This window comes from Strongylocentrotus purpuratus, unplaced genomic scaffold, assembly GCF_000002235.5.
Source record: "Strongylocentrotus purpuratus isolate Spur 01 unplaced genomic scaffold, Spur_5.0 spur5_scaffold_19, whole genome shotgun sequence".
Taxonomy (NCBI): Eukaryota; Metazoa; Echinodermata; class Echinoidea; order Camarodonta; family Strongylocentrotidae; genus Strongylocentrotus; species Strongylocentrotus purpuratus.
This window is the reverse complement of record NW_022145604.1, coordinates 15,896,857-15,911,615: the sequence shown is the minus strand read 5'-3', so window position 1 is coordinate 15,911,615 and position 14,759 is coordinate 15,896,857. Positions and strand designations below refer to the sequence as shown.

General features: G+C 38.9%; 1 protein-coding gene across 1 annotated transcript in view; it reads left to right on the top strand.

Annotated features, from left to right (window-relative positions):
* Positions 1–992: 992 nt before the first annotated feature.
* LOC100890057 (vasoactive intestinal polypeptide receptor 1) overlaps positions 993–14,759 on the top strand; it is a 62,151-nt gene continuing 48,384 nt past the window's right edge. Inside the window, exon 1 of the mRNA XM_030990413.1 lies at positions 993–1,104. Coding sequence (XP_030846273.1) covers positions 993–1,104 — 112 coding nt within the window. The remainder of the gene's footprint in view (positions 1,105–14,759) is intronic.

The following is a 14,759-nucleotide window of genomic DNA, read 5'->3' as shown; positions in this document are numbered from 1 at the left end:
AAAATACAGCCTGAGGAAATATCCAGCCCAATAAATTTAAGACAGAAGGAAACTTGATCGCTCTTCATCCATTCAAAAACGTTCTTTACCATTATTTTATGTGATATGTGTGAAGACAACATTGTGCACTATAAAAAGGTTGTCGTATTGAATGAGGTGGCGTTTAACTGTATACAAATGACTGATGAAAAGCAGGAAGAAAAAATGAATCCAAAAATGATATGCGGAGGGAGATTATATTTTGGAGTGGTAATATTGGTAAGAAATTCCTCTGAAATTTTTGGTATGATATCATGACACCTTTGGATTTATGATTATTTGTATCGCAGATAAATCAATATCTTATTTCTCCTGCCCATATTTTATGCTAATAATGTTTTCATAAATAAGTATATTTAATTTCATTTCATTTGTTTATTGTGTCCATATAGGATAATTGTTTATATGCCCATGAACAATCTTGCTTCAACATATGAACATAGGAACAACATATAATTGACATTCATAGGGCCCTGTTTTAGTATACATTTGATATAATATACATGGTCATGATGAATATACAAACATATACATTTAAATACTCTTTCTTCTTCTTCTTCTTCTCTCTTTCTTCTTACATACCCTCCATTTTTTAAAAATTCTTATATGCTCTAATCTGAAGTAGGTATTTTGTGTTAATAATTATTTCTTGATATGGTATAACTCAATTTCTTTCTTTCTACGAACGGACGGATTGCCAACCCCTTCCTGTTTTTACAGGTTTGACGACACATGTTCTCGCAATAAATGATCCGCCATCAAACGCTATACAAATCAAAGATTTTTTTAAACTAACTAACCTACATGTTATATATTCTAACCCCTATCCCTATTTCTGTGATGAAATATCCTTATAGCAAAGGACAATTAAACACACAATTCGGTCTCTTATATGCAGATTTTTTGTTTTTAAATTAAAACATTGATTTTATGCTTTGTTTCATCCATTACAGATGAGTGTCTCGGCATCGTCACAAGATAATATCATTCGTCAGATAATGACAGCAAAACTGGAAGCAAAAAACAGCTGTACGTGGAAAATGGCAAGAGACCCGCCAACCGAAGGTAAGCTATAAAAAGATTTAAAAACAAAAGGGAATTAGGGGCAGAGAGAGAGAAAAGGGGAAGGTGGGGGGGGGGGGGTGGAGAGAGAGAGAGAGAGAGAGAGAGAGAGAGAGGGGGAGAGAGGGGCGGAGCGATTGCACAGGAAAATATTGCGTTGAACTATTGGTGTATTATTCATTAAAATTCACGTGTTTGCCCGCCTGGTGCGTCATAGACTGTGCCCGTCACTGACGCAGCCTTACGCCAATCAAATATTGTCTTCTAATGCTCTATTTGCGCTGCTGAAGACGCAATCGAAATGACGCCTCGTGTGCACCAGGCATCAGTCAGGTCACCCTAGACACAACACGAATACATTTCATTTGTTCAGGTTGTGAGTCGATGGCGCGCCAGAGATAGATGGGGAGGGGGGGGGGGGGGGAGAGAGAGAGAGAGTCAGGTCACTCTAGACACAACACGAATACATCCCTTTTGTTCAGGTTGTGAGTCGATGGTGCGCCAGAGATAGAGGGGGAGAGGGGGAGAGAGACAGAGAGAGAGAGAGAGACATATATATATAGAGAGAGAGAGAGCATCCAGACTCTCGATTCCAATGACCCTGCGTCAAAACCAGGCGATGGGGCTGATACATCGAACGTGTCGAATTCTGTCTGCCCTCGCAGACAATCATTGCATTCGACCCAATTTAATTTCGTTTCCAGACTCAGAATCTTACCCATCATCCCTCTCAATTGTCAAAGCAATTCAAACACTGTCGGAAAGACTTTGAAGACACCATCTCAAGAACACCTCCACTACACTATTGAACTGCCTATAAATACCACTATTGAATAATGTATAAGTCATTGTAATCATCCTGGTATTGTTCAGACCTTTCGAAAGCTTAAGCACAAGGCTACAGAAATTGCCAGTGGTTGATTTTGTAACGTCTTTGCGATCAGGATTTCCAGCTAAAGGTTTAGTAGTTTCATGGCACCACGACTATTATTATCGATTGGAATCCATTTGTAATTAGTAGAATAATACGAAACAAGGGCATTACCAAGGGAATGATATATTCTATTCGCCCAGGGAAGAGGAAATTGTCTTGCCCAGGGAGAAGGGGGTCTATTGCCTTGCCCATCAGCTGGTAATGGCTTTATCCTCATCCGATTCGTGTCCTGTTACAACTAATTTACAAAACCTTTGAAATGTCTTTTTCAAATTGGGTTCATGCCAACCATTATTGAGCAACGAGATCTTAGGCCAGGTAAAAACCGCTCTTAGTTTCTCTTTTGTGGACGAGAAACTACAATTCACTTTAAATACCTGGTTCTATCTAGCAAAAGGATAACTCCTGCTTGCTATATAAAACAGCTCGCCGTTTATTGACTTGATTCTTGCTTAAAATGTTCACTGTAAGTAAGTTTATATAAGGAAGTAATATTGATCCGCTTATCACATAATATCCCCATTAAAGGAGACGCGATGACTCTTATATTGGAATTTAATCAAATTTTCTTTCCTTTCTCTCATCCTTATTACTGCTTTGTTCAGGTAATCTTAAACCACCCACCTCAACAAAACATTCCGACAAGCAAAATAATGTCGATATTAAACAAGAAATCATTTCAGTCTTATCCCTGTCCCCCAAGTATTCGCAGATAATAATCGACAAGCAACCAGACTAAGAAAATGAAACAAAACGTCTTTTCAGCCCCAACTTTCCCTTTGTACAAACGGCATCAACAAAATAATCATGAAAAAAAATTACAATTATTTACAGACATGCAGGTAAATAAGTAGAACAAAATTTTACTCGAGAAAAAGAGCAAGAAAACTGTATTTAAAAGGGTAAATGTAAATATTTTGTGTTTTTGTTCCTTGTGTGCCTGGGCGAATCCCTTCAGATTGATATTGTTGATGAAAATATCTTTCTTCCATCTAAAAATCTCTACGCACTTTCTCTCTATTACTTCTAACCGTCTCTTCTAAATTCTGCCTTTGTCTGTTCTGATTGAGTTTCAAATTCCCAGGATTCAGGATCAACATAACTGTTCTACTATTGAAGAAGTAGGGTAAACGTTTAAATCATATTTTCGAAATTGATATATTTGTGTCCCCTTTTCTTAAAGCTATCGTATCGTGTTATCGAAAGTGCTGTAAACCGCAGCGTTTTGTTGTCAAATGATCAGCCACCTGAGCCTGATCGAGTGGGCAAACGGGTTTGTCTGTATACATAACTACACAGGTTTGACCTGTTTTTCCGTTACTTAAAATGTCAGGGCAATGTGTGACGAATCCATGCCACGTCCCCAGACGCAGCGGGCCCATGACATAGGGTTCATACTTTACCCTCCGAGTGCCAATCTTTTCCAAAACTCTGGTGCTTTCGAACCACAGTACCAGTTGCACACGCGGTGTCATTTTAATTGCGTTATTATTTACGCTAATCAAGTTTATGGTGAACATTTATTGTAAACTTGAAATTCAGAATTTCATGCAAGTCAGCTATTTTGTATTTACTTCTTTTGGAAATTGACGCCCTCACGTGGCGCGTCAAATACAGCGCCAATCGCTGACGCATTCATTCATCAGGCGCTGACGCATTCCTACGTCAGTGAAATTACACTTCGCGCTTGAAGGCATCAAGGCTCAGCAGGAAACACAACGAGTATTGTCGACGTTTAGAATTCCCGTGAATCAGTATTGGTTATTTCAAGTAGAACAGGTAAAAATTAACGTTCCGAGTTGTTTCTCGAATATTTAAGGATGTTTGCCAAGCTCGTTTAGTGTCACACAAAGCACCCAGCTCCTGAACGCTGGAACGTGTGAAGGGGCATTCGTCTTTTCTGAGCAAGACATCTGTTTGTACTTTATGTTCCTTTTCGCCTAATCAACTGTTTTAGGTTTGCAATTAAGATTTTAACCCACTGAAGATAAATTCTGTTTCTCAAATCACACGAGCTTTCCATTCGGTTTACTACGCCGCAATAAAGGGTGGAAACGCAGAGCTTACGTATTAGGAGGAAAATCGTCACAAACAGAATGACTCGGAGAACACTAATTTCTCGGAACGCTACTAATAACTATGATAATATTATACGCTTTGAAACTGAGTTTAAGCGGCAATTATACAACGTCGCGAAGCAAATTGTAAAGCGCTTTCCAACTGCAAAGAAGAGACGCTATGCCAAATGCTCTTTGAATAGGACTGGATTGAATTGAATCAAATTTGAACTAAAGGTTGCCAAGGGCTTTTAGTTTTCTGTTGCCAAACTCCTACCCTCTTTCCCTTTTCCTTCTAATTCTCGATGACCATACAGTCTGACTAGGTACAGTATAGATTTGACCTTCCATATAATAAATAACCCGCTGGCAATACTAGACTGCGAGATATTCCACTTGATCTCGATTCCGCTCTTGTAATTATTGGAGCATTTTACTCGGCTGTTTGGTGAACATCATTACCGGTTGACTGATGATAATTAAGACGACAGGGATGTCGCTATAGGGAAGATGGGGGATGTGGGGCTGTGACCCCCGCCCATAAAGCGAATCTGAAAATACAGAGCTTTGTCGGTAAATCGTATTTATTTCATTTATTTTTTCTCCAGGCACTGTGGTATTTGGTAAATGTTTCTAATACTTGAGGTCCCGGGTTTGATTTTCAATCGGCGCTTTGACTGTTCACCCATATGCCCCCTCGACCCGGATGTAGATTGGTAACTCACAATGCTAGGGTTATGATAATTGCTTGGCTTGCAAGTGGAACAGCATTATTCCTTTCGCGAAAATCTTCGATTCAGAACCATAATATATTTTCTAGGAGCATAAACAGAAATGGCATCCATATTTTTTCATGGCCTAATTGCGTTTGATGTTTTGAACTTTAAATAGGAAAATAAACTGTAAAATCCCCAATTTGGCAATAAGCTGATAGATTCATAATTACAGTTTACCGATCAAAATTGGCGAATTTCCATCTTTCGACTACATCTCGCCTATGTATATTTCGTTCAGATACATGACATCATATTGCAACAATATAAGCCTAGCAATAAAAGACAAATACCATGTTTGTCAATTTGAAGAACGATAGGCGATAAATTCAGCACAGAAATAAATTCTTTCCATAATGGGTTGATATTAATGTAGCTACTTTGGGTCAAGAATTCTAAAGATTGTTTAGGGACAAATTTGGCCCGACACTCGTCACCCTTTCATTCAAGATGGTCTGGAGACGCCCATGTAGACATTGAAGAGCGGCAATTTTGATTTTGATTGTCGACAAAATTGGCCTGACACTCGGCACCCCACCCCTCTATTCAAGATGGTCCTGGAGACGCCCATGTAGACATTGAAGAGTGGTAATTCGACATCATCGAGTACAGGGTAATCAATGAGAGACGCATTATATCTTTTGGGTCAAGGATTCTAATTCGCCCCGAACGCTCTCTGATTATTAGAGTTGGCAACGTTATGTCTGCATTTTAAGAGTATTCTTTTACACGTTTGTTTGACAAAGATCAATGGTGATAATGAAAACCAGTGTATTACAAGCTCATGAAAGGGAATAACACAATCAGCGTTCAATAAGTGTTTGGTTAATCTGTTGAAATTCCAGATCTGATTATTAGAGTTGGCAACGCAAGCGCGTAGCCAGGATTTCATTTTAGGGGGGGGGGGGGCGGAATTGAGCACGCAAAGCGTGCGAATCACTTAAAGAGCGCGCGTAGCGCGCTGCCTAGGGGGTGGGTGCAGGGAGGCCTCCCGCGCGAAGCGCTGAAGCTTTGAAAGAACACGATTTGTTGTACCTTTCTCGACTCATTATCCCTGTCTGAATTCAGTCCGCCCCTCCTGTGCATAGCACGGAAGCCTTGACGTATTATTAGACAAAGAAGACGATTCGTTGTATCTTTCCCGACCCTTAATCCTTATCTGCATGTATTTAGTCCGCCCCTCCTGCGCATAGCACGGAAGCCTTGACGTATTATTTGACAAAGAAGACGATTCGTTGTACCTTTCTCGACCCTTAATCCTTATCTGTATTCAGTCCCCCCCCCCCCCCCGCGCGAAGCGTGGAAGTTTTGACATCATCAATTTGTTAGAGAAAGAAGACGATTCGATGTACCGTTATCGACTCTTAATCCTTATCTGAATTCAGTTTCCTCCCCTCCCGTGTAAAGCGCGGAAACTTTGGAGTTTCATTAAATTATTAGAGAAAGAAGAAGACTCGAAGTACCGTTCTCGACTCTTAATCCTTTTCTGAATTCAGCCCCCACCCCCTCCTCCTGCGCGAAGCGCGGAAGCTTTGACGTATTATTAGACAAAGAAGACGATTCGTTGTACATTTCCCGACCCTTAATCCTTATCTGTATTCAGTCCCCCTCTTTCGGAGCGCGGAAGCTTTGACGTTTCATTAAATTCTTAGAGAAAGAAGACGATTCGTTGTTCCGTTCTCGACTCTTAATCCTTAATTTGAACTCAATTTCCCCCTTTCTTCCTACGTCCTCTTCCTTTTTTCGTTCTCTTTTTCTCTCCCTGGCTACGCGCCTGCAGGCAACGTTATGTCTGCATTAAGAATATTCTTTTACACGTTTGTTTGACAAAGATCAATGTGGTTAATTAAAACACATGCACTGCATGTACATGAAAGGGACTAACGCATTCAGCGTTCAATAAGTGTTTGGTTGATCTGTTGAAACAAGAACGGAAATAAGAGAATAATGATGCGTAGGCTTAGATCAAAGCTTTTCGGACAGTATTGGAATAGTCTATATTTAAACAGCTTGAGTTATAGGAAAGTCAAACTATATGTTTTCAACTCTATTCTCGTCATAATGTGGAAGAATAACATAAATACAAAATTCATGTAAAATTAATGGCTATTCAAATGCTCTCACACGTGAAATATGACAAAAAATACCTGCATTGTATGGACCAATCTGTCATGACCCATATACGCATTTTCCTGTTTAGTGCATGACCTTCAACAAATACTCGACTTCATATCATGTTAATGATTCAAAAAAATAAAAGCAATATGCATCAATTCTTACGTGCTTCATGATATTCAGTTTAGTTTATTTATACCATCGTTTGGCAGTCTCGGCTGAATTGCATAACAATTTACAATTTATATATTTCTTTAACAGTTGTTTCAAATAATACCAGTTAAAGTACAATATAATTAACAAAGACAATGAATCTTATAAATCAATACTTAGTTAAATTAATCGTTTTCTATCGCTTCCAGGCAGTTTCGTTCACAATTCCTTCGAAAGTCAAAAACTCCTCTTTCTATTTGTATAAGCTACGCACCATTATCCTGTCACTTGTATAGTACGCAATTAAGCCATGCTGTGTGACTGAAGACGAAGTGAATAATCAGACAGGCGGAATGAAATAAATGAATGTGTCTTTCCATGTCAAAGAAAGACTGAAGTTCGGTGAACATTACATGAAGAAAGAGGCATCGTACAAAAAACCCAACCTTTCTAGGATCAGATGGCGAAGTGTGAAGTCCAATGAACACCAAATGACCAAAGAGACATCATGAAGAAAAAAACAAAACATAGACGTTTTCAAGATCAGACTGCGACAAGTGGGCCAGGTGTGATTAAGTGCCAATGCCAATCTTAAGTAAAGTAGTCGAATCAATTCGAAGGGAATGTAGACTCAACAAGATCTCCTTTCAAATAAACCCTATTTAAACGGATAGAATTGCCCATTTAAAAATCTTACTCTGCTGTTTATTGTGCATTCAGGTACATTATTTTAAAGTAAGTACCGCTGATTAATTTGAAACATTCGCGAGCGATCACAAACGATGCATTCGACAAGCTTTACTCACATTCCGAATGTAGGTCGCGTGATGGCCTAATCGTGTGTGACGAATCGACTGGGAATCAGTCTAGAATTGCTGATGGTGTTGAGAGCCCGGTAGGAAGTGGCGTATACAGAATGTTGATGTTGAGGGTCGTAAGCAAACTTAGGGATCGCATCATTTTGATTGCGCTATTGCTTGCCCTAGTCAAGTCTGTGCCGAAAGCCCGTTGCACACATGACGCCATTCTGAAAGCGCAGGGCTGCGTCAGTAACTTGCGGTCTCTACGCGTGATGTGAGCGTAACATCGAACAAAATGTAGTTGCATAATGAACCGTGCAAGCAATTTGTTTAATAACATGTGCATTGGCTAATTGCAATCAACATAGCGCAAAGGAAGCCTATATGAAGGCGCCAGCATTTCAACGGAATGTTTGCACCGTTCATATTGCATCACTTTTTGTTTTGCACGGCGTCATACTTTCACATGAAGCGTCATATATCACACGAGCCGTCTGACGCAGACCTACGTCAGAGCGATGACGCCTTGTGTTGTGCAACGGGCATTACGCTAGCTTTATGGTAGAGTTGGCCAAAGTCGATAGGGGCGCAAAGATTTAAGTTCCCTCTCCCTACTTAAAGGGCGCATGCGCAACTTGACGCCGCCCCCAAACCCCCGGACTCGTGGATTCCCCGTGTACACACGTAGATGAACAATACTATGTCTTGAAAGATGGATAGATACGATTATGTTCTATAATAACTATATCTCGGTATTCTCGCCCATGTATCACACCTTTGTACAGCCCATCATTAACCAGAGGCAACAAAGCATGTCAAATTGGTTCAAACCACAAAATTCAAGGATCTAATGATCGAGGGGGGAAATGAAGGGCGGGGAATTAAGAACAGACAGATAATTTTAGAAATGACCTACTAAAATAAGATAAGCGAGACGGGATATAGACAGTGTAAGAGAGTGGAACATGGAAGATGATAGGTAAGATAAATAGAGAGCGGGAAAGAGAGAGAGAGAGAAAAGAAAAGAGAAAAACGAGAAAGTGTGTGTGTTTGTGTGTGTAGGTATGTGTGCGTGTATGTTTGTGTGCTCGAGTGAGAAAGAAATATATATATATATATATATATATATATAGAGAGAGAGATAGACAAAGAGAGAAAGATTGAGAGAGGGGTTATGAAGGTTAAAAAAGAGAATATCATATCTATATTCATTTCGCATTTTCCCATGAAATATCATTTTTGCTTTGAATCTAGATAGGTATGAAAGTATTTTGCTGGTTATGTATTACCAAGTTAACAATTTCTATAGTCAGTTTATAATGTATACCATTTCATGCATCTATTTTCCTGGTCAATCTTCTTTATTTTAGTAACTTTCAATTTGTACCGGATATTTAAGGAGTATATAGTTTTTCTCACATAACTACCCTATTTAGATCTAACATTTAATAGGTAAACAAAACAAAACAAATAAAAAACCCTGTTTTTAATATCATCAAACCCGTTATTACATGTCCAACATGTAGTACTTCATAAGAGGATATATTAAACCGCCCTCTCACTCCCTCCTTTGCTTCAAATATTGAAACATGTATCAATCGATTGAATGAAAAATTTCATCGAGCCTTGAATGCAAACTTTTCTATGCACATCAAATCAACAACATATCTGAATAAAGAGGAAATACACAAAAAAATCAAGTCAATGAATAAGAATTCAGAACGGAAGTTTCTTATGTCGACCTAATAAATGCCGTACATGCGAGAAACTTTCTCGAGGGCACGATAATATATCACAGAAAGTTACTCGCGTTCCCGAATTTCTGTCCGTCAAAACCAATCTAATACCACATGTAACATGCTTTTTGCACGCTTCTTACAGGATGTAGGGGGCTCGATTTCAACTTGTCTATTAAGCATAAAGGTCATTGAAAGATTTAGGCCAATAACCGAGGTCGCTGGTATATCATAACAAATGAAATTACAAATCTCCATTTTGGCGCAATCAGTGAGAAATTTGGCAACCACTTATGCCATAACGATACAAGCGCTTCCTTTCTTCTACCCCATCTCGTAAACTTAACGCATAATGTGAAAGATTGTGAACTTAAAGAAATGAAGCGGGTCTTATTCTGGCTTTACTCGTGATGGATAACGCAAGGGAAATCGAACCAATTGAAGTGCATTCCAACTATCATAAACATGCCTGGATACTTTTTAACAGAAAAGTCATTTTGTTTTAGATATGATATATGATTTGATGAAATTGGGTTATGAGAATCCTTTACGATCATAAAGTTAAACTCATATCTCGCTGAATATTATATCATCTGTAGTGGCTTGTCTGTATATTTTCCTGTGGAATAAAACCCTTACACCCCATTTGTTTGACAGTTAAGTATTCTTTTGGATATAATGTGAATGCCGGAGATTGTTTGCAATTTACGAACTGAACATTAAGCTCGTAAAAGATGACATTCAATTCAGTATTTCTTTTTGTTTTCTTATGTGTTCTGTTCTACGTATTTACAACCAGGACTAAATTCAAGATCCATTTAGTTTCCATGGAAAGAAGCTCATATCATGATTGATTGCAGCAATGTTGTATATTAGAAGCATTTACTAGCAAAGTTCCGATCTAACAAATGTGCCGAATGGAAGTCTCGATTACCTGATATCTTTTAACATGAGTTTGACATTATGATAAAATGATGCTGATTAACAGCATTAATTTGGCGCCATATTCCATAGGCGCGAACACAGGTATTAGAGTAATATGAAACCAAGTGATGTATGCCGCTTTCTTAAAAGTTCATGAGGATGTGGTCAATTGAGATATAAAGCATGGTACAACGAATAAGGACACACAGCCGTGGAAATGATATCGTATTTAATAACTGTAATCTTGTAAAAACGTATATCATACTTTTTGTAAATCCTACACGATTTTTGACAATTAACATAATAGTTTTGAAAAGTTATATTAATTTTTAAAGATTTTTAAGTACGCAATAATGTAGACATAAAGAGAAACACAGGCATAACAGGGGTTGCTATGGCATTGGACTTAATGCTTTTTGTTTACAAGAATTTCGAAAGGAAATTTAATATAAGACCTTTGAATTTTTAGACTAAAATCATTCGGATTAATGTTGAAATAAAGAGACAAATCTTGTATTTGCTGAAGAAAAGTCCACAGGAAATGTCGATCGCCTAAAAACACAAGCATGACAGGGGTCGCTACAGCGTTGAACCACATTTTAGTTTGATCATAAGATTTTATAAGGATATTTACTATTTAGCTTTTGAATTTTCAGACTACTAAGATTTCGGATTGCAGCACGATAAGAGCGGTTTCGTAAAATGTAAAGCCCTTTAAAGATGAAGATGAATTCCTTGAATGTTTATAGCGCCTTAGGGAAGCTGCATGGGCTTAAAGATGAAGTTGAATTCTGGTCATGCGATTGCATTGTGAAAGAAACGGTGTGGAACCGACCAGAAAAGGTTGATCATCTAGCATATAAGAATTTGTGTGTATTGCAAGGTTCTGGAATCATCAAAATGATAAGAAATTTGGCCAAGTCTTGGTAAAGTTACAAACACTGTACACAGAAAGATGTATATGGGACTACACGAACACGTGGCGTAAAAATGCGGCCCCCGATTTTTACGATGTTACATGCATATTTAGAATATGAAGGCATTTGAAGAGCCATGCTTTTCAGGGAACATGTCTTATCTGATGTTCTTCCACACTTGCATAATAAGAATGAGTAATGCTCACAAATTATTTTTCACCTCTTCCCAGAACTCAACCTTCTCTTTAAAACCACATCTCTAATTATGATCGTGAGTCTTACCACGGTATATAAAACATTCTTCTATCTATCTATCTATCAGGCTATAGTTCATCCAGACGTTGGACAAAGCCCTCCTTATGAAATTTCCATTCTCTTCTGTCTCTAGCTGTCCTAGTACAAGCGGCAGTTCCCATGTATGATGTTAGGTCATCTCTCTTTCTTTTCTGCCTTCCTCTTCTTCTCTTTCCCATCCTTGGTTGCCATTCTGTTAAACGATTTGTCCATCTATTGTCCCGAAGTCTTGCTACATGCCCAGCCCATCTTCACTTTGATTCTCTGACTGTCTCCATGATGTCTTTAACCTTTGTTTTTTGGCGTATGACTTCGTGGTTGATTTTGTCTCGCAGAGATAAATGCGACATCTTTCTCTCCATAGCTCGTTGAGTAGTCACAAGCTTCTGTTCTAGATCCTTTGTCAATGACCATGTTTCTGATCCATATTTCATAGTTGTTAGAATGCATTGGTTGAACATTCTTCTTCTTAGTGACATGGGTATGTTTTTATCGGTCAACATGTCTTTGTATCTTCCAACTTTTCATCCATCCTGCTTTTACTCTCATCATAACTTCTTCTTTTGTGGTGTCCTCCATTTTCAAAGTTTGTCCCAGATACTTGTGACTGCTCACTCTCTCTAACGTTCGACCTTCTATCTCGATGTTTTCATCTGTGTCATCGTTAGTCATATATTTAGTTTTCTCTTTGTGCATAGTTAGGCCAATACGTTTGCTCTTCCTGCTGAGACCTGTCAGCTGGTCTTCCAAGTCTTTGGTTGAAGTTGAGATCAAGGCCACAACATTAGACATTCTTATGACTCTTTAATTTTTTTTCTGTATTCTCATAATGAATACTGACAAAAAATGTGTTATAATTTTCAGAGATGCTTCATTTCATATGAGACAGATCTATCGATAGTTTTACTACTTGATAACATGTAAAAAATAACACGATTGTACCTTTAAACTGTAATACATCATATATTTTAACTTAATTTTGTACATAAAGTCATGCTTCGAGACTGACTTCAGGTTAATGGTGGTGTTAGGGGATATATTTGAACCATCTCCTCTATCAACCCGAGACCTCTCCTAAGATAGTGGGTGTTTATTTTACCATTCTGGTCACGCGGTGTCTTTGTGCAAGCAATTGGAAGTCGATAGCCTTCGTCCTTTTGTATAAAGCCATGGGAGCTATTTTCAACCAGGGAAGGATTTGTCATAGAGAGTGTGCTCGGAATCAAGTTGCTGCAGCGACAAATCGAAATTGCTAAAGCGTGTTCAATCCCCAGGCCCTGTGGATCGCATCTATCCAGATTACAGGCTGTACAAAAAAAATCTATACGCGAGGACCCAGACTCCCCCCCCCCCGCCCCCGCCCCCGCCCCTCTCATTCTCCTCACGATTGAATCTTTAAAATGCTACGTCGTTTGCAGGGAGTATCGCTGAGCAGCGAATGCTTGCGAACGTAGCGAATTAGGGGTTTCGCGAGGGTTCGTCCATGAACCTAATACAAATAGGTTCATGGTTCGTCAAAGGGTTGCATAAGGTTTGTAAAAGGTTGCAAGCGTTTGCAAAACAGTCGTAAGCCTTTTCAAACGGTTGTAAGAAGTTCCTTTTGATTCGTCAATACTAGTGACCACATGACAATATGGTGCCGATATAAAAATCGACCCATTGAGTGCCACGCGTTAGCAAAACGTCCCAAAAATTCGCAACGTTTGCAAGCATTCGCCGCTTTTAGTGAGATACCCCCTGTACAATACTACATCGTTTGTGTAAAAAGCATGTGAGTGCATCGCCTGGCAAGAGCGACACGGGCGTCAACTCTGTTTTAAAACATGTGCGGTAACGCCCTTATGGTACTCAACAAATGCTTCGATCTTCTTTCCATTTTATTTTTCTCGTACCGTTCGCTCTGTAAGTACGTGCTTAGCAAGACAATGGACTAAGAGGTAATATATATGTAGGTAATGTGATGGTCAAGGCCATTGACTTGGCGAACGCGTCCTTCTATTGATGCATTTAGTTGGCCTATTAGCTCGATAGTCGGTGTTCAATATCCTTAAAGGGTTATCCATCGGTAAAGCCTGCCAACTACATTTTCTCTCGAAATCAACAGTTGTTCTTCATTGGAAATAAAGATAAGCTGAGCTGTGACTGGTTTGATTTGAGAACAATTAAATCTGTCAGGTATTTATTTTGCTTCTTCGAATTTGCCATTACACAAGAAATTCATCGATGTCGGATAAATGATTCTCAACTACACAATGATATGGCTTCAATATGAACGGAGCTCAAGATACACTCCAGGATGGTTGTGATCTCTATTCTTGAAGGGGTATCTGCACACACAAAAAATGAAAAAATAAGGACATCTTATTTTTACCCCGTCGACTTTTACTATACAATGCACTATGTTTACATTCCTTCAACTTCAAGGGAAGGGTGGACGATGGATGGTTGTCTTATGATGCATCGTTCATTTTAAGGACTCCGGCGTTATTGAAGATGTGCATACAAATGTCTAGAAAACCACTAAAATAAATGATATGTACATTTACTTTGGGTAAATCTGGCAAGGCTGGAATCAATGCCTGCTTCAAGTTGTGATGTTTAAAGAGTAAACGGAGATCTTGAGAACAGGAGAAATTGATTTAAACAAAAAAAGCAGAGGGATACTTCGTCAGGAAATCAGAATAAGTCGATGTATGGCTGATGAACATAAACTGTACATGATTGAAGTGATTTAAGCCTGGATGTTACTTGCCAATATATGCATATAGGCAAAACATCATAAAGGGGTTCGATTGGAATCTGTGGCGTCGACGCCGTCTTTGCAAAACGAAGTGCTAATTGGCTTTCATGTTACGTAGTTCAAGGTGTGCGACCTTTAAAGGGTAATCCGACCATTGGGACAGGTACACTCACATGAAAGCAGAAAAATCAGAGTATAAACCAGATGGCAAAAGT